This window comes from Atractosteus spatula, chromosome 9 (genome assembly GCF_055471065.1).
Source record: "Atractosteus spatula isolate fAtrSpa1 chromosome 9, fAtrSpa1.hap1, whole genome shotgun sequence".
Lineage (NCBI taxonomy): Eukaryota > Metazoa > Chordata > Actinopteri > Semionotiformes > Lepisosteidae > Atractosteus > Atractosteus spatula.
Genome location: NC_142714.1, coordinates 1,448,542 through 1,470,236, shown reverse-complemented (window position 1 = coordinate 1,470,236; position 21,695 = coordinate 1,448,542). Strand labels below are relative to the sequence as shown.

The 21,695-nt window shown below is 37.7% G+C and overlaps 1 protein-coding gene across 1 annotated transcript; it reads right to left on the bottom strand.

Annotated features, from left to right (window-relative positions):
- Positions 1–986: 986 nt before the first annotated feature.
- papola (poly(A) polymerase alpha) lies at positions 987–21,690 on the bottom strand. The gene is made up of 23 exons (XM_088925392.1): positions 21,507–21,690; positions 19,241–19,414; positions 18,137–18,203; positions 17,884–17,965; positions 17,384–17,493; positions 16,153–16,206; positions 15,452–15,563; positions 14,548–14,637; positions 13,828–13,966; positions 13,356–13,428; positions 12,846–12,966; positions 12,319–12,403; positions 7,385–7,438; positions 6,968–7,087; positions 6,621–6,730; positions 6,213–6,334; positions 5,457–5,590; positions 4,958–5,043; positions 4,687–4,874; positions 4,344–4,418; positions 4,068–4,133; positions 3,086–3,133; positions 987–2,011 (listed from the first exon to the last, which is right to left on the bottom strand). Exons 1-23 carry the CDS (start codon positions 21,512–21,514, stop codon positions 1,916–1,918), a joined length of 2,214 nt encoding a protein of 737 aa, XP_088781518.1. The 5' UTR covers positions 21,515–21,690; the 3' UTR covers positions 987–1,915.
- Positions 21,691–21,695: the final 5 nt, after the last annotated feature.

Here is a 21,695-nt window from a genome sequence, read left to right as displayed (position 1 = left end):
CATCCTGATGGAAGGGACTCTTGTACACACTTATTATTGTACGTCAAAGAAAGAACTGTTAGAATCCGTAAAAAACATCACAAGAAATAAAAGTTCATAGTAACTCATGTTCAGTTATTGTGCTCAGTTCATGTATTATTATTGTTATTACTGTTTGTCATTTGCGAGTACAGATAATGCTACTTTTGTCTCCTAGAATACAATTTCCGATGCATACAAATGTTTTAAAATTTTCAGTCATCACTTACGACGTAAAGGGATGTCATGAATTTCGCAGAGTGTGTACTTGATATTCACCACTGGGTGGATGTATTCAGCATTAAATGCTTTATTTATTGTCTGTAAATATAACAAAAAAACAGTGCTTAATACTTCTTGGTACAAAACAGCAAACATGTTAATCAAATATTTTTTTAGCTTATGTTGGAAGAGGAAATAGGAAAAATAAGCAATAGGCAATCTAATAAAGGTGAGAATCATATTTCAATGTTACATTTTAAGTAATATATAGCAGAATAAATGTTTTTTTTCCAAAACTGCATGGATGAAGTATTCCCATGTGCAGTATTTATATGCTGGCTTAAGTAGTGTCACTAAGAATAAGAGTGGGTCTTTGTAGGCTTTGCAAGAACTTTATTTAAGTTGAAAGTACAATTCTTACAAATAAGCTTGAGAAACGTGACGGGAAATGATGTAGATCGAGGTAAGATAGTGAAAACCATCTTTCTGCATGTGACAGTGGTCCTAATTACAGCGCTAGTACTGTCTAGCTTTTCAAAATTTTAACACTAACAAATATGACAAGGAGAGCAATGCTTTTTGTTAAATTAACAAATCTCAACTCAAATTTAATAAATGAAAATGGATGTTACAACAGAAAACTGTCAACGGAGATTATTACTGTTACAGCTGTGCACTAAAATATGGTTAATATGGTTTTACATCCAAATGGCATTTTGTATCAAATTCAAAATACAAAGCAATAACTCTCCAAAAGAAATTTTATTTTTTTGTACAATACAGACACACGAGGTACAATGCAAATGAACAGTCTTGCACAGATTACCTGCACGTATTTGTTCAAAATCCTTGTTCATGTCAGTCACTGAACAAATACGAAAAAAGAAAACTGCCGGGAATTCCTCAAAAATGACTGAAATGTGCCTGAATAATTCTTCTCTAGCCACCATCAGGAAAAAAAAATGGCAAAGTTTAAGCTAAGAAAACACAATATATTAATAAAATGCAACATATCATTGAGAATGAGTTTTTGGTAGTTATTTTCTCCAACCTGAGCTACTTCAATTAGCCATACTTAATTTTGAAGACTGTATTCATTATTGTAACTTGGTATATTTGTATTTTTTATCAAATCCATCCAAAATCTACATAAAGGCACAGAATCATTGACAAGAGGGTACCTTGTAAATTTTATTTTTTTATTTAGTGGTCTTTACTACTAAGTGAAGTCACTGGGCAGTGTTGGATTCTGGTGGTGACTGCTGACAGCATAAAACAGGCCCAGCCTTGTTCTTAGTTAAAATAAAGCTCAGTACTTAAAAAAATACCTAACTCTGTGCCTCTGATGGACTTTTCCTGTTTTTATATAAACAATGGAAAACAAAACGAAAAATGCACACACGCACACATACATCTTAGCAGTCACGTGAACAGTGTGAAGATATGACATTTCATTTGCTCACCATTAATTCCTGTCATTTACTACTCTGGGGAATAATGCCATGACGTGCTCCCAGAAAACAATAGCTGACTCCCCCAGGGAGACAGGCCAGAATCAGCACCAGGGGTCCCTTACAGGTGCAGCTACTGCTCTGGCCTCTGATACGTTTTGCAACCTTTCAGTCCTTCTGTGTGAGTCTTAGCTCCACGGCTCTCCAGGAATTCAGGGCTTCTCCTACCTACTTAGCCTCAATTTTATCGAGTTCTTCACAACTGGAATGGGATTGGCAGGAAGAAGCGGAACATCGGACAGGTCTGTACTGGGAATTCTCTGAAAAAATAAAATACAAGTACAAACGAAATGGGTCCCCTGTAGCAAGGACCATCTCCAGAAATGTTCTCTTAGCTGTATATGCATTTAGTGCTTGTTGTATTTTGGTAACACCTGTTCTTTTCAGACAATTGTGACCAACACCACAGTCAATGGGCAGCTACTATTATCCATTCTGGCTGTGAAGGGTTATACTATAGTTAAGATTCTAAATAAATCTATGTTTATAAATCCCTTCCAGAGTCAAACATGTCACCAGAAACAGGGGCTCTAAAAGGCCTCAGTGAGTAAGGCACTTGTCCAAAGTGCAGGGTGAGCTCTGCAGCCCAGACATCACTTCTCTGAGCCTGGGCTGTCACTGGCGTTCGGAGTGGGATTCACAAGACGGGGTGCTGCTGTGGTTGGGTGGCTAGAGTCAGCCAGGGCAGCCTCGGCTTGTCACACAACAGCGACCTCTCGCCCTTGAGCTCTGTTTACGTCAGTAAATCTCTGGCCAGGTGCATGTTCCGAACACAGGACTCCCATCTCCGCTTTCCCCATGCGAGTCAGAGGGATGCCACAGTCGAGCTGAGCAATATAAACTGTCAGTTCCGAATTTCCAATTAAAGGCAGTTTTAAGGTTAATATTCAAGATAAAGGTCAAGCAAAATGATTGATGCCATCAGAATTTATAAAAGATGGAATTGGAGTGTTTTCTGCAAATGTAGAGAAACTCTATAAACGTTTCATGGGAAACATATTTGCACATATATTTTAATATCATGCATATTTAAACAAATGATCTGCTTATTACTAACATACTTGAAATGGGTAAAAAAATGAATAACAACTATACATACAACTACATATCTTAAATGTAGTTTGATTTTGCTTGTATGTTTATGTACACATAAACAAAATTAATCTACAAATCTTATTTTTCTTCTAGCACAAAGTGATGTATGACCATCAGGACAAATGGTTAGAAAGGACATCAGGACAAAATTTTAGAAAGGAAAACTTTACAGGTGTTCGAAATTAAATGATACACTTTCCTATTTTACTTCTTTGACATCTTTTTGATAAAATGCATACCTGTGTGACAGGAACAGGTGGAGTGAACGTCTGTTCTGAATCCAGCTCCTAAACAATGAGAGAAAACATGAACGAGAAATTGTACATTATTTGAAACATATACATTAAAAGAGGTTTTACGTATTATAGAACAGTTGTCAACTTAAGATATCACATCATTCTCGCTGTAACAGAAAACACACTGCACATTCAGGCTTCTAGCTGAGGCCGCAACTTTATAATGGGAGCTCTCTCATCAGAACTTCTTCATTTCTTATTTAACAAAAAAAAAGAAAAAGCATATTATTATTATTTGCTAAGCTGACCCCCTTATGTTTGCTTTACAGACCGTCCAAATCTATTGTCGCTGTCCACCCAGTGGAATTCAGAATAAGCAGTGAAAGATACACCAGAGGGTATCTGTGGAAACTATCCTGTGACAACAGTAGGCACTTCTCTGAGGGGAGTGTGGAATGAGCTGCAGCTGTATGATCCTTGGGTCGCTTAACTACAACCAAACAAGCTAGAAGGCAGGAAGGGTGCCCCCTCGTCTGTAGCCTTATGTTCTCATGCGGACATGGCGCTGTACTCGAGAAGGCCCTACTGTGGCCTGGTAGAGCCTAGGCAGGGCAGGGATGCCTGTAACATCACGAGCCCAGATTGCACTCGTGTAGCAAGTTCCTAACACAACCTGGAGCTGGAGCTTTCAGCATCTTATACACCTGGCCAGAACACCTGGCTTCCACTCCTCCCTCTGCACACCGCAGTGGCAATGTCAAAGGGCCCAGTGCCAAAACTGCTTCAGAAAACCTTTCATATCCCTATAAATATTATATAGAACACTACACTTTCTTCATAATTATGTAGTGCATTTCATTCCAAAGGATCCTAAAGTATTTTCCTTGTAATACTCAAACACAGCCTTAATGAGCTTAGCTTTCCCACTGCAGTATAAAATATGGTCAACTGCTGAGATCAGGGATGGAGGAAGGTAAGCTCAGACCTTCACGGCCTCCTCGCTCTTGGCTTCTCCTGGAGATGCGTTGACAGAGCTCACCTCTTCACCAACCTGTGGGTACAGAGTATTGGCATGGAAAATTACAACAGTAATTCCATCAAATCGCAAAAAAATGTGATACTGGTTGTGTTTTGGCAAATGACTGTCAAATGAAAAACCTGTCATGCTCTTTAAAATAAGGATATTCACAGACTTGAATTAAGTTAACTAAGTTAACCTGAGGTTAGTGCTTCTGAATAGACATCAGCAGGTATTATTTACCTCCATCTCTACAGATGGCTTGACATCAGGCTGAGCTGTATTGCTATCTCCTGACACGCGACTTTCTGATGGGTCCTGTTTAAAAAAATTATAATTACAATTAAATGCAAGATTTAAAAAAAATAAAGGACTGATAACATTTTTCTGAACAGCTTTGGTAAAATTTCACCTTTCATGTTACAAATATAAAAATTATTTACAAAAAAATATTTTTACAAACAGCTTTAATTGATCACATATTCCCTTGAGATTATTTTTTTGAAAGAACACATTTTGATTCAGTTTTTGCCTGAAGGTGCAGCAGTAGAGTGCTGAATCTTATATCTGCCCTGCTGGGTCCTACCTCCTCTGCTCTCAGTTTTTTCGGGGTCTCCTCCTGGATGGGGGACCCTGTTCTCTTAGCGGCAGGCTTTGCTGCAGCCAGAAGGGGGCGCTTGATCACGGGCGTGGAGGACGCCCCGCGAGCTGCGGCTGGCTTCGGCGGTGGGGCCACAACCACAGGCTTCGGCGGCGTGCCGTCGCTTGGGGCTCCTGAGGGGGACATGGCACTCGTCAGCCTAGCGAAGCCTTCCCGGCTCTCCCAACGACCGAGCAGACGCACGGGCGGTACAGACCTGGGCTGACCGAGCTCCCTGCCCCCTCGCCTCTGCATGGGCCTTCTGAAGCCTGGCTGTTGGCCACGGGGGCTGCAGGACTGAGCCTTCGCAAGGAGGAGGAAAATTGCAGAAAACTCATCAGAAAACAACAGAGACAGACCTGCTATTGGTCAAAAATGTTAAAAATGTACCAGTGAGAAGCAAGTGTGAACATATATTAGTAAAATATCATGATAACATGGTGAAAATGTTGTCAGTTTAGTATCACACAAAGCTAAAATACTTTTAGCATGACGCAACGTTCACACTTTGTAAAATACTTTTGTAAAAACTCTCCCCGTGTGCAGTTTTCTTCTGTTCTTATTTGCAATACAGTACATAGCCATTTCCTGGGTCTAGTTTTATTTAGATGAACTCAGAATTGCTTCAGGGGGAATGAATCTGTGAACGTGTGATCCCCCAAAATGCTGAAGTGTTTGAACAAGCAACCCCGGGTGCAGCTGAAGGAGGGCGTTACCCCTGGGGGCTGGCAGAGCGGGGCTGGGAGCCCCTGACCGCAGTGGTGGGCGAAGGCACAGACATGCTGTTGTCGCTGTCCAGAGACAGGTCCAGGCTGCTCTCGTTTACTGGCTTTACACCCTCAATGGAGTGCTGCAAGACAGGGCGTCCAGGAGGGACAATTACAAAGAAAATGTACAGTGATTCTGTTGCACTTCCTGGCAGGAACAAAAATGAATCAAATCACTCTTCGTCTGATTAGCACTTTTATTCTCCTCCTCCGTACAAACCACATCAGCAAGTTCTAATTCAACAATAAGGCCAAATTAGCCAACTGGCTGTCTTCATGTGTTTTAGTAGTGCTACAATACCCTAATGTCAGTGTTACCTATGAATCAGAAAACACTGTCCAAGAAGGTTTACAAATGTTCTTTAAATAATGCTATGAAGTTCATATTCAGTGCAATACTAACTCACCCAAAACAATAAATGCATCATTTTGAACATTCATCTTAGTAACCGACATAATTGATTTCTGTTTTACACGTTCAAATGAATAGGTGGAGGACCCCCTCCCTACACAAAGTCAATAATCATTTTTATGTAGAGCAACTATACTGTACATAAACTCTTGATGTTTTAAACATAAATTTGCTTCGGGCCAATTAGCTCACGCAATCCAATACTACATATTTAGTGACTGCTTTCAAAAATATAAAAAATGCATGATGTTTGTTAGGTTATGAATTAATTTAAAGTTAATTAAATCTCTTACCTTTCTTCTTTTTTGTATTACTAAGTTCGGCAAAAGCTGGTGCAGCTGTTTCCTCTTTACATGCATTGCTGTGATTTTCATATCGGGCTCAAACATTTTACTACTTATTGCTTGCCTGTAAACTAGAATTGGAAAGAAAATGAAAACAACTACTTGTTGCCAGTCAGAACACTTACATGTATATGAACAGTGACATCCGCATGCACACGGACTAAAGAATCGGGTACAATTACTGCGTCTTACTGGCTGTGTGGGTACCCTGGTAAGACACTGATGTGCAGGCTACAACTGCACACATACAGGCTCTGGCACTGTTTTCATGATGCTGTTAGTGATTGTAAGCAGCACTTTCAATAGTCTGGCTTCAAATAAAACTATATTAAGAATTATATTAACAACTCCTCTTACCTGTGTCAGTGAATGATTGAATGTCATATGTCAGGTCAACATTGAGGTTTTCAGCACCTTCCATTTTCTTGAACGCAATCCCTATGACCCACATTGTGCTGAACTCTTCCCTAATGCAAACAAGAACACACAGTGGTCAAAGCCCATCAGATGCTCAACACATGCCAAACATACCAGACATTTCCAGTCTCACAATACACGGCTGCTTTTCAAAAAGGAAGGAAATATCTACAATGCAGATGAGAACCTTTCTATGCTGTTGCTTGGCATTGTATTCAAAACCATTCTGATATCTAAGAACAGAATTTCAGTGCGTTGAGGAGTTATTACATGATCATGAAACGTACTTCTCACTGCCTTCCTTGGGGCCTGGAAAAGACTGGGGATTCACGTGAGCGAGCGTGATAAATTCGTTCTTCTCCAGATTCCCAACCAAGATGCGGATTTTTGACTCAACCAGACCAACCCTGTAAGAGGCAGTTAGATATAAATAAAATTTACTGTTGACCACTGCAGGATTGCTTCATATAAAAGGCACAGTACCTTAAATGAAAACCCTGAACTGACAAACTGAAGAAATGCCTTTTGATGTACTATATTTTCATTGCATTATTTTTTTAAATATTATATTTGAACAGTAAATAAAAATACCTGATCTATAATGCTGACATACTGAAGAACTGATTTTGTGAGTTATACAACATAAGTTAGCTAAAAAATAAATGTCACTACAATATGTCATTACAATAATTGCTTGTACTTACCATTCAAGGTGCTGTTTTTCTGTCGGTGCACTTGCTAGCAACACAATATAATGCCTTGGAATATAAAAACAGAACAATTCCATTACATCCTTTAACAAAGCAAACGTACTGTTTACCTTCAGACATGATATGAAAAGCACCAAGGTGGACAACATTTCATGAGCAGAGACGGCAGGGTTTAGATGTAACTACATGGCCACACAGAAGGTACGTATCACAGGTAGCACCTGGCACCTAGAGGTACTTTGTTGCTTTAAAATTGAGCTTTTTTTATATTTCCTCAGCTAAGGAATAATCCTGTTTCTCAGTTTGGTGTTTTTGTGTGCACTAAAAGCATGTCCAAAATGTATTTCAGGGAAGGGAAAAAATTCAGGTCTCTGTCACTGCTTGGAATAAACTTTAAAGATCCACTGAACATTTTAACAGGGTACCTCTGTCACCACTGTTAACCTATGTGCTATTTCAAATAAGAAAAATGACACATGATTTACATTTCTAATTTTACTTTTTCCCCCCAAACTATTATATTTAAACATCTAAGAGGTACTGACAAGTGCTTTATATACACAATAAGACACAGAATCTGCATATACTAAATGGTATTATTTTAAAAATATCATTATATTTAAAATATATTTTTTGTTTGCAAATTCACTGGCCAACTTATTTCCACTTGAGGAATGTAAAATTTACAATTACAAAAAAGGTAAATGAAGCACATAATATCTTCATTTTCACCTATAGTTGTTACTTGTACATGTCAGTGTGGATCTGGAAGAGGAACTTACTTTCCAATTTGAAGAATAAAATCTTAAAGCTAAAATGTCACTTTCTTCTTAACGTGAGGTTTCTTAACATCAACACAGAAGCGGCACTGACCTGTTACTCATTTGACTTTTTTTGGGGGGGGAGGGGGGGGAATCCTCAAGACATATTAAAGCACATTCTGTGTGCTAACTTATTCATCCTTTGCAGGTTAATGACATCACTTCAGGTTTCATTAGGATGGGTTTGATTTATTTGCTCTCAGCTAAATTTCAAAGGAAATTTAGCTTCCTTTGTATATCAAGAGCAGTTCACACCCCTAACATCACATTCTATGCCCTCAAAAGGACATGAAAGCACATGGGGTACAATGTGCAACTGGGACAGTTATGAGAACTGATGGAAGTTAGCTGCAAAAACATGAAATTATGCATGCCAAAGCAAACAACCTAGAAACTCAAATATGAAGAACTTAAAAGATACTTTAAATGTAAATATTTTATAAATGCTACAAATTAAGACTAATCTTCCTGTTCACACTATTTTACTTCATTTGTGAATTGTTTACCCTCATGGACAACAAAAACAAAACAGAATTTTAAATGGAAGTAAAAAAAAACAGCATGGAAGTATACAGCTCATTATATCAAATTAACTTAAATATGAGAATATATGCACATTTTTCATGGAAAAAAAATGTGTAAGACATGTTCTAATTGAAATAAAAAATTATGTAAAATGACAGTTCAAAATAGCGGAGAATATAATCTTAAAGTTAATGGCTTCATATTCCTCTCAAAAACTTGAATCCTTTCGTCCATTACAAGGAGCTGGGACACAACTGAACTGCATTAAACCAAGAGGCACTTTACTCCTCTGCCTCACTTCTGTTGGAAAACAGCACAGGTATGAGGCTCGAAAGTTCCTTTCCATTGGTGGGGCATGACACTTATTCCACAGAAGTCACAGGGAAAAATTCTGCTCATCAGGCCTTACGTGTAAAATAAAAGGTCTGACACAGGAAGAAATCATTCATTTATTTAGAAATATATGGTACATAAAATTCACAAAGCAGTGGGGATATTGGCAAACCTGAAGCTTATGAAACACAGGATAAATACTGCATCGTAAATAATAGCACACAGTATAAATTGTTTATTGTATGAAGCTAAGCACATTAAGACCAAAAAAATAAACCTTATCTGTATGCCTTTTACAGTGAGTCTTGCTAAGGTTATAGTAAAAAAAAGTACACTCAACACTGAAGGTACTGACTTTGTTCTGGATCAAAAGATATAGCTTTAGATTCAGACTCGGTCCATATATGAGAGGAAAAGAGCAGTAAATTACAAGCTATTTAAAAAAACTTGGTGCCTGCTACATTTATGAAGTCTTACTTGTCCAAAACAAAACATTTTTAGAGAAATTTCAACTTGGCAAAGTAGTCTGAAATTTTTCTGGGAAAAAATGGATCCTGTTTGTCAGACATATTTGAGGAGTCTCACTCCTAATAGCACTGAGCTCTATTCTAGTTCTGAAACTCTAACAAAACAAGCAAACTCTCAATGTGTCATAAAATGTTATAGTCTAATTCGCACAAGTATGAAAACCTCAGATTGCTGTTCCTCAATAGGGAAATTGTAAAGTAGCAATCCCTCTGGTGGCAAACAGCTGTAGTGACAATTCGTAATGGTCGCTAGCCTGGATTCAGAGGCAGTGATTAGTAGCATATTCATGCTTTAGACGTGAAAGCAGATTTCTTTTTATGAATTAGGTTAAGTGAGAAACAAAAATCTCTGTCAGTTTAAATAATTACTTCAGCTTCTGTGCCAGTAGGATTGGATTTCTAAGGTTTGGCAAGGAAATTGTTTAAATTCTTCATCCAAATGATATATTTTCTGTTACATTTCCATTAACTACATATAAAAAAGTCCATGCTCTACCAAATGTAGAATATTTACTATACTTTCTGCTTCTAATAGTGCAACATTTTCACAACTGTTTGAGATACAGTAATCCTGAGCAAAATCACAAAGGGAAGATAAGGAGCTCATGACCTCAACTCAACTCCATTAAAAATACACAGTAAGAACACTGTACTCTGGGTTCATATGCAATCGGGCAGAAATCCATTTTAAGAGTAACAGAACTCAGGTTTAGTAAATGATTCATTATCTGATCAGATCATCATTCTGCTTATTAGTAGACACTAAGAAATTAAGAAGAATGGATATCAATTGGGGAGATTTGTGCCTGGATCCAGACTGCTTGTACACATGCTATCACGTTTACTGCTCAGGCAAGTCAACTACATGCTACACACTATACAATGGCTGCTTCAAAAGCAGTGGCATACTGGGTACTTGGTATAGATTCTTTGACTCATTGGCATTGTTCGAAAAAGATCTTTCACTAGTAACTAAGTAATTTCTAATTGTAATTAGTCTTTTAAAAATATATTTAGAAAAATAATGCAAACCACTTCTCATTTTATTGTTTTGAAAAGGATATAAAAACTTGCTGCTTTAAAAAAGCTTAAGTTACGTCTTCAGCTTGCACAGCATCAATATTATCAGACAACACGCTTTCTGATCACAAATATATTACCAAGAGGAGTAATTTTCACAGAATATACAATGTCTGACATGTTCTGCCATAAATCTGGTCATTTAAGAGTCAGTGATACTACTTTAAATCCATGTGATCTTCTGTTGTCCATTAGATTAACACTATCTTGTCAGCGTAGACAAAAACAAAATCATGAAAGTTAAGGAGGAAAGCAACATAATTTCTACAGTAACTGTATGGCCAGGCTTAATACCTATATTGTCCTCCATTGCTGCACTAACTAATGCACTCATTATTATGGAGTTTTGGAAACAACTAAGTTATCAGGTCTTGACAGAGGCAGTCTCAGGCCACAGTTGTGTGCTTATTTTGAATGACCCCATTTCACAGAACAAGAAAAAACTTCCAAAGACACCACTTTCCACACTGAAACCCTCGTTCTGTCTTGCAGGCTTCAAACACATTATTCCTATTTTACTTCGCTCTATCAAAACCAGTTGAAAAGTGGAGTTATACATGAGCCTATATGAAAATTATTAGTCTCTCATGCAGAATTAAGGTGAGTTACTTCTCTGTGCACTGAACAAGAGGAGTTTTATACAAAAAAATACTCAACACTATATTGACAAAATGCTGGAGGTACAGAATCCAGAACCTGGTCTTCACAACTACAGAAGCTTTTGTATGAAAGATATTCACACTTTTAACTCAACCGAAACTTATACAATACGGTTAAGAATTGGCCTGCTCCCAGCTCAAATGTTGTATAACATTATTTTTGCGCGAAAAATAACTTTTCTACTAACTGATATATTCAAATGGTTTTTCAAGTTTCTTAAAATGTCAACTCTGCAGTTGAATTATCTGTTTAACTCTTCTATTTAGTAAGAAAAAATTATGTGTGCATTTAAGGAACAACAAGCTTAACATTGGCAATTCAAATTTAGAATATGACAGCTCGCATTTTGTGGTACATTACAGGTGTTAATGTCTTAATCACCCAGTACCTTACTGTATTTTAAAGAGGGTCAAAAGCTGTTTAGTTAACTGAATATGTAAAAACAAAAAAGCTGCTGAAACCACACTAACAAGAAATACATAGTGCAAATTGTGAACTAAAGTATTTTATTTGGAAAAGCATACAGTTTAATAAAGCACAAGAAAAACCAGGAGACAAATATTTTAATAAAATACTGTACAACTATTGTACCTACCTTTTCACTTTTAAGCTCAACATTTACAAGTATTATTGACACTTGTGTATCACTTCATGCTGAATATTAAAAGAAGCGGGATCAGAACTAAGAAATTCTAAACTACTGTATGTAAATAAACTCATTCAGTACATTATACCTCAGAGAAATGTTTATTTGCTGAAAGAAACTGATGTTAATTAACTAAAAAAATGTACTAACAGTCTGGTCTACATATGCCTTTATTTCAAACTCACACTGGAAATAATTCCAAATCTAAATGACAAATCACACAAAAATCACATCACATTTTCTAAGAAGGGTGGATATATTTTGAAAAAAAAATCTTTATTGAAATAGTAAACTCTCACCATGTGTGTCCAGCAAGATAGGCAGTTTAATACATACTTGTATTTCTGAAAGAAGTTTGGTGCTTCAAAAAGTTTGGACCACTCTGCTTTATTCTGCAAAATTTCATCTGTGATGGCAAGACCTATAGCAAAAAAAAAAAAATATCTCACTTACAATCAAGACTCATTCTGACATGACAGAATACCTTCTTAGAATGTGTATGTGTAAAACATAGTTGCACTACATGCGAGTATGGGACACTTTCATCATTTTGAGATATTACCTCTAAAATATCATTTTTTAATTAAAATGATACTGCTTGATTTAATAACCACCTTAGTACAAAAATGCTATCACCTTAAAGTCTGCAAGAAAACCTAAAACAGACAATTCAATAGAGCAGCAACTTTTCAAATTAAATACTTGTCAATCTAATGACAATGTATAGCCATGTAAATGTTATGGAGTTAAAAAGACAAACAGATTGATTCTACAAACATCAAAAGCTTAACCATGCACTCCAAATCACTGGAATACAAGGTCTATGCTGTTGTGTACTTGTATTATGGACATATTTTACTGACCCTGTTTAAACTCCTCAATCATGACAGCTCGAGTTGATATTGACACATTATAGGTAGAGTTCTGTTGTGGATAGGCTGGTGTAATAATGGGCATCAAGTGGTATCTGTCACTTGGAGTCACCTGTTCAGGTAGGGAAAAAGAAAAGAAAATACACTGTAAACTAGAATACATTAGTCTTTACTGACTTTATTTCAACCTTAATGCGTTTCTCTGGCTGTTTGAACATCCTAAGAATTTTGACTATCAGTGAACTTGTCAAGGACAAAAAATACAAAGCGCTGACATATTCCTGCTGTGCCCAGAAGCCAGAAAAAAATCGTGTCAAATCTGAAACCTTATAAAGCGGAGGCAAGCAGTGTTGTATTATTCAATAAGTTACAACAACCCATTTTTTAATGCTCACAGGAAAAACTATTAAAAAAAGGACAAAAAGATTCTTCATCCTCACTGACAGCTCAATCAATGAACATAGACATGCTCAAGAAATGTAACAGGAATGTTTAAATTACCCTGGGATCCCAAACTGGAAGGTTGAGATTGCAGTCCTCTGGCTGTTTCAGAAGGACTGGATTTGGCCATTCCCTAAGATAAAGAAACAAAATTCAGATCACATTAATGTAAGTTACTGTAACCAAAACCTGTTTGTGTTTCTGCATACATACACCCTATATCTGTGTGTTTTCTTGGACTATGGGTAGAACTTATGTTTTTTTTTTTAATTTAGAAGCAAAGCTATCACAAGAGGACTGAATGACTTAACTGTGATTTATCTTCAAGGTCAAGAGCTAAATATATTAATTTAAATAGAAACACTCACAAATGTCAAAGACAGCTTAATTATTAATTTAATCATAATATAACCTACAGATTTACCAAAACAGCAAAATATGATTAACACATCACTTACATTACTTACAAAAAACATCTATTTCATTAAATAAAATGAAAAATGCACAAAAATAAGAATGCTTAATTTCTCACCACTTTGAGAACACCAGGAAGAACTTGTGAACAAGTGTAGATGCTACAGCATTTGGATATAACTGGCATGTTCTAGCAACGAGCATAGCCCACGACACACCACCGAGGAAGCCAAGTATGTTAGAATAGATGTTGTGACCTGGAATACACTCAAGTTACAGCTTTTCTGTCCAAGTTAAATTAAGTTCAATAACTATAATCATTTCCTTAAAGGTCTTATTGCTACCATATCCAATACAAAAATCATGTAATTCTCATTTTTAATGCCTGTTTGCAGCAATTTTCTTCATGCCTTAAAAATATTTCAAAAGTCCTCGAAAACGTGCTTTGCAACACAGGGAGTTATCGTGCGTTACTGTACACAATCTTTATTGAAAAAACTGTCAGGTAGAAGCTGATAACTCAGACTTCCTTCTCAATTAGCTATGTTCACAATGTGAGACATCATTACATTCAAAATTGTGCTTCACAGCACGAACAAAATGTTAAACATGGGAAAAGCTAAGAGCTCAGCTTGCATGCTCTTCGCAAGAAAGATGCAAATGATCCACTTTGTTAGACAGCTTGAAACTTCAAGTTCGAAGTTGATAAATTATAGAACACTATAACCTGATTACAGAGATCACAGATTTAATCAAATACAGCATGTAGAAATGTCTTCCACTACCTGACTGATGACATATGAACTGGTTAAAGAAGAAATGCAATTAAAAAACTCACGTTTTGCCCACAGCTTGATCGCCCTAAGGGTAAGTCTGAAGTTCTCAATGCTTGGTACCAGATGCAAAATTTCATCAGTGACTCTACAGCCTGTAAATGCAACAAAAACAAAAATGCCAACATGACAAAAGAGTGCATTACAGTTCTGGACAAAAAAAGCCCTGAGGTCTACAATTGACTTTACTGGTTTTAACATAGTAGTCCATATCTAAAAGGAACTACTCCCTGTTAGAAGAAACATATACAGTTTTGTAGAGATCGGACAAGCAGGCCAGGACTAAATAATGCTTAACCCAACTATCCATTACAAATTACAAATCTAACTCCTTGTAGTAACAGATAAATAATTTCTAGAACCCAAGATGAAGTTTAAACAACAGAGTTTATTGCATGCAAGGAACAGTAAGACCAAAGTATTGTACGAAATATAGGTACAAAAGTTCTAGTTTATATAGCAAATTTCAGCCGCTTCTGATGCAATTTGTTACCATAGTAATGGGGGGCCACCTGTGTTTGGACATTCCCTAGACCTTGAACACCTTTAATGGTTAGTTTTATTTTTCCTTAGTTAGGGGGGTCTATCTTACACTTGGAATTTCATATAAATTAACTCCCATCCCTGCCATAAATCAAAGGTGCCTAAGCATGGAATGTGTTACAAAAAGTCTTTGTGCAGAAAGAAAACAGTTAACCCCTTTTTCACATCTTATATCTTTCTTCACCCTCTTGGCCAGTCTGGGTAAAAATATGCCACTAAAACAGCTGTCAAACTTAGGGTTTGTTATCTGAAATTGGCATGCAGGTCTGATTTTTGATTTACTTCAGGTCATATTTACACTTAATGAGACTAGCCTTTTGCTTTGACTGTATGACAATGTATGTCTGTTACTATTGGAAAACTTACCATTAAGACTTCGTATGCACCTAATATCTAAATTCTTGAGTAAACCATCATCTCGAAGATCCAGGTCTTCAGGAATTGTTTGCAAAGCTAATCGAGCAAATAAAATGTCAATCTAAAAACAAGAGAGAAACAAGTAGTGTTTCAAGCGGAAAATCTTTTCTAATTACTTAATTCAATCACAACAGAATAGTCAATCACTAGCTACACCACACTTGTAAGACAAGTAGCTACACTGAACTATTAGTTGACTGGTCATCAAATGTTTAAATAATGGAAATTAAGGTTACTTTACATTTACCCAAGGAAAAAACTGGTATTCAAACAATAAGGGGCTTATTTATCAAGTTCAAAATCCTTAAAGACAATGTGAAAGATAATCTATGTTAACAGTGTCAACAATGAAACAAAACAGAGGGACACATGAAAACTAAGGGGAAGCACTTCCAAAACAGGTGAACAGACACTTCTCCACACAAAAGATTATGGGAATCTGAAACAAATTGCTAGATATGTTGGAGAATCCAAGACTATTCATTCTTTCACAAAACAGCTGTATAAAACCCTTGGATAAATGAACTGCTAGCACGCAAACAAGCTCTATGGGTTGATGGTCTCCTCATTTTTGACTTTGCATATGTTCTTGGAAAAAATGGAATCAAAAGAGTTAAAATAAAACAAGAACAGAAACGCATCAATCCTACCTCTATGCCATCAAACGATAATTTAATAACTGGGACAAATGCTTCCTCAACAGCCTATAAAAAAAGCACAAAAAAAAGCTGAATTACAAACCATACTCCTGTAGGAAGTGGACAAAAAAAAGGAAACCTTGGTAAATGAAGGCCACCGACTATACTGAAGGGGCAACCAGAAAGGTATGGCTCATGCATTAAACAAATATCTAAGCTTATACAATGAAAATACTTAGAGTCGTTTAAAAAAAAAATACCAGACAAGCTTGGTTGTTTAAATTACGGCCAGCAGGCCGGTAAGAGGAGCCCTCAGTGACTCTGAAAGATGCATGATTGTCAGGGGCATATGGCAGGAGCTTCTGTGACCAAGACACCTTGACAGCACAGCAGCTCAACTTGCAAGGCCTAACTGGCAAGGAACTGCAGATCAACTGATTACAAAACTGACCTGAAAAAGCAACCAGCCAGTTTAATCAAAAACAGTCATTTACAAATCTAGTGATGCAAAGAGTGCAGGCAACTGACTACAGATAAGTGAACAAACACTGTTATGTCCAGATGAATCATCCTTCACCATGTTCACAGCAAACAAGTATATGTATAGTGTCTCCCAAGATGATGTCACCTAATGGTTGATTGAACACAACCTTGATGTTCGGTTACCAGATCTGAACCCAATTTAGCCATTATGGTATATTCTGAAGCAACACCCAAGAGTGTTTTCCACCTCAATCAACCAGGCATGACCTGACTGATTGCTTTGTGGACGAATGATGTTGAATCGCTCCAGATGTCTACAGAATTCCACACAGTGGTAGACTCTGTGCCATGGTGTATCAAGACCATCTTTTTTGTCCACTACCGGTACTTCACATGCAACTGCAATTACTAATTAGAAGCTGGGATGAAGAAACTAAAGCAATTACAACAGATTACAACAAGAGATTACAATGTTATTAAGAAAATAAATTTCCTACATTTATATACTGCTGGAAACATAATCAACATAATTTGCAAAACGCTCTTTTTAAATTACATAATGAATTGCTCAAGTAAAAATAAATAAATGCATTAACTACTGGCACTTAAATTGAGTACACCTGACATTTTATAGATCTGAGGTATTACTGACGAACACTAACACTCAATTTAAAAGCTGTTAGTTGTTTTTGAACAGCACTAAACGTCAAGGATGGTATTCCTGCTGTCATCTTTCTTGCCAGTTAGGACTTCCACTTACCCTCAGGTCTTTGACTTCTTCTTGTTCTTTAAGCTTTTCATAAAACGAAGTAAAAAAGTCAGACCTCTCCACATGTCGTGGGGCAACACAGAGTGCATCAATGTCAGCACCTGTACCCAAACAGCAAAGTGCAAACATTAGAAAGTCAAATATCAAATAGAGTATATCTATTTGTCAAATAGAAAGTCAAATATCAAACTTGACTGTATGACTAATGTCAGGGAACATTAAAATGATAACCCCTCAAAATCTTACAAACATTAAAAATAAGACTACTGCTGCCAAAAATTAAAATTCAAAAGTGTTCAAAGTGTACCCTTTCATATCTCACGCCACGTCCTGCATTATTTATCATACTGATTCTATAAGAAGCCCATGAGGAGTAACACCGGCACATCTTGCATATTAAACTCTGAAATATTTTCCTAAATATAGCTCATTAGAAACCACTTTCACAAGTCCAGTTAAACAAAAACAATTTCATTTAAAATGAATGTTACCTTTTGTGTGAACACCTAATCTATAGGAACCAAAAGTGAAAATTTTTCCTCCAACATTGTCGATTATAGAGGCTGGCAAATTCTGGATAAAATAAAAAGAAAGCATATTTCACTGCATAATTAAATACATATTCTAAGAGTATGTACTTTTTTTTTTACAATATCAACTGACAGCAACAAGTATATTAACACTGATCAAAACACTAAAACTGATTCTTGATATCCACATGAGCAGTGAAAAAAATAAACATACCTTTGTTTCACTGATGTCTCTGATCCATTCTTTAACCAGGGTATTTAATTTACCCAAGACTAAAATTCTGAACAGGAAAAAAAAAATCAGTATTGAATAACAATTAACATCCATTGTTACACTTTAACCTCTGAGAAAAATAACTTGCAGAACTCTGCAATCAATGGGAATTCTAGTGCACTATGGCTGCCGTCACATCATCCAGGTGGGGCTGCACACTGGTGGTGGTGGGGGGGAGTCCCCATTACCTGTAAAGCGCTTTGAGTGGAGTGTCCAGAAAAGCTCTATATAAGTATAAGCAGTTATTATTATTATTATTAATTCAATAATTCTCCTTCTCTTCTCACATTAAAACAAACTTAGTTTGACTCATTACAATATTAAAGACAGAATCTTGCAAAGCACCAGAGAGCTCCTTCAGTCTACAGGATGTAATAATAATAACTGCTTACACTTATATAGCGCTTTTCTGGACACCCCACTCAAAGCACTATACAGGTAATGGGGATATCCTCCACCACCACCAATGTGCAGCCCCACCTTGATGATGCGACGGCAGCAATAGTGCACCAGAACGCTCCCCACACATCAGCTATCAGTGGGGAGGAGAGCAGAGTAATGAAGCCAATTCATAGATGGGGGATTATTAGGAGGTCATGACTCATAAGGGAATTTTGGCAAGAATGCCCTGGAGTTTTTAATGACCACAGGACCTCGGTTTTATGTCTCATCTGAAGGACAGCGCCTTTTTACAGTGTATGTCCCCGTCACCATACTGGTGCATTAGGACCCACATAGAGCATAGAGAGAGCGCCCCCTGCTGGCCCTATTAACACCTCTTCCAGCAGCAACCGTAGTTTTTCCCAGGAGGTCTCCCATCAAGGTACTGACGAGGTTCACACCTGCTTAGCTTCAGTGGGTTGCCAGTTGTGAGTTGCAGGGTGATATGGCTGCTGGCTGGATGTAGGTCTACATCGCTGCACACTGTAGGCCATATATATTCAGTTTCACACTCAACAACCTAACTGACAGTTACTAATGAGGAGATTTTAACATAACCCCGGGACTAATCATGCTCCATAGCTACTCCATGCATTATCTCACCTGCGCTGCAGCTCCAGCTCTTCTTCAAACACACCGTAGGGCTTGAGAGCCTCGGTCAGCTTTTGAGTGAGAACAAGGTCGGCCTCCTTTGGGAGGGCAAGGCTGATCGGAGAAGTGATGCCATAGTGCTTGGTGGGCTGCTGCAATGCTTGCACAGCCTGATTGGCGACAGGACTGCAAAACACAAAATAATCGAAAAAAAGTCATTTTAAATTATCCTTTCAGGTTTGTGTTTGTAGTGCGGCTAACACGACTCTTTTATACGATAGTTTTTGCTGAAATTGTTGCCATCAAAATTGCCACAATAAAAAAAGCTTCATTTCATATTCCACTTCTGCACAGAACACACATTAGGTCTTGTTTGTCAAATGACCAAAAATCTAGGTAATCTGGTACCGAGTTTACTTTCCATTCCAATGTAACAGCATTCCAATGACCAGACCATCCGAAAGGCGGCCATTCGGCACATCACTGTCATCCGCTTCAATTTCTCCTACTTGTTGAACTGGGAACCCCTCCCCCTTGTATGAAAACCCCTCCACACACTTCTGATTGGGACAATTTAAAGGTCAAAGAGACTGAATCTGCATGTCTTTGGGAGGTGGAAAGAAAGCCATGTTAACACAGAGAGAATATTCACATGTGTGAATGCTGGGGTATTCTCTTTGTCTCATAGTTGCCTTTAATTTCTCAGCCATGGGGTTTTACTTTATTGTGTTTCTGTTCTCAGGTTTCTGATTGATTTAAACTGATTTAAAATCAGTTCTGCAAAACAAAAGTTCCTAATGAAAAATGTCCACAGCAGTATAGAGAGATACTTTATTGATACCATGAGGGAAATTGCAGTGCAACAACAGCTTAGCACAGTCAACACAGCACAGTGTAACAAAATGGTACAATAATACAACAATACAATACAGTCAGTAAGTATGTGGCATTATCAAACACTTTCTTTCTAAAGAAGGGGTAAAATTTAAATAGTGAGGCTGGTCAACTCGGATTGATGATAGCCTAACAACTTCTAAAATGCTCTTCAATGGGATAATAACCACAAAAGGACGTTAAGAGACCCAATCTCTAAAGAGATTCCAAAGAGTTTAAGTTGACCTTTCACATTCCTTATTTTTCTAGCTCTCCAAAGTGATGCAGACGTTCTTGAGCATGTATTCCAAAGCTGACCTCCAACCGTGAACTTTTAACTGGGAACTTTAGAGTCGCATTTAAACTGATCACAAGTAGTTAACCCACCCCCTACCAGAGATGTATTCCACTACCTCACTGATGCACTACGTTTTGTTCAGACGAGTGCACTGCTATAATTCCGTTCATTACATTTTAACTGTTGGTATAACTTTGCATTTTTAAAAAAAGACTGAACTGTTTTATGCATTCGGGTATTGGAATATATTGAGTGCATACAACATAAAACACGAACTACAGCTGTCTACCACCTCAGCTGAAAGACAGTTTACTCGACGGTCACAGTCCTGGACTGGGATTTTTATTTAATGAGCAACAATTCGTCGAACAAGTCTAACAGCCCAGAGTAAAGAGATGGCAGAGACCCCGGGGAAAAACGTTTACTCCTTTCTTTTTCTTAAAGCAGAAGCTGGCGCAGGAACAGAAGTAAATCTTATTTCCAGCGGAGAGCGGGGATAAGAGTAGTTTTGTGTTCACGGTACACCGGTGGACTGAACTGACGACGCAGCAGCTTCTAGGAAGTACAGATAAAGGACAGTCCAGAGCTCTCTGCTACACGATGTTACACTGAAGTGCAATAATACATACCTGTGCTAGGTGTCTTGTCTTTACGTATATGTAATGAGGTCCTTCACCTCACTTCATGTTACACAGCGTCAGGTTTTCAAAGATGTAAAGCCTCATAGAGCACAAACGCCATTTGCGTGCAATATGTTTCGTAAGATCCCGGTGTAGCCTGAGCAAACGAGCCCCAGCGGTGCCTATACCCGCGCAGGGCTGGAGTCTGACCGCGTCCAGTAAACAAAGCTCCCTCATGTCAGCAGGGCTCGGAGCTCCGCCGCACCGGCCGACACACAAACGGCCACACTTCATTACAAAGAGTACAAGGACGCCCTTTAGGCACGCCAAGGTAGTCTCTTTTGCAGTAAATGTGCGTAAACTATAAGCACATACAACCAAAACTACCGATGTTCCTGTTCAGTTTCTGTTCCTTTGCAGGACCGGAATAGGCCCGCTCGGTCCCCGATTCAAACAAACACAATGGTTAAAGACAGAATGTACTTACAAAGGCATCGTAACTCCAACGTGTAGTCTCAAACACTCCAGAATGCCCTTCGCATTATATTTTATTAGTCCTTTACAGTACGTTGGTTTTTATCGTCTGCTTTACCCCACTGTTATCGTTTCTTCTTATTCGTCTCAACATGGCGCCACTGCTGCCACAGCAACCTTCGAGAATGACGTATTGCAGGGG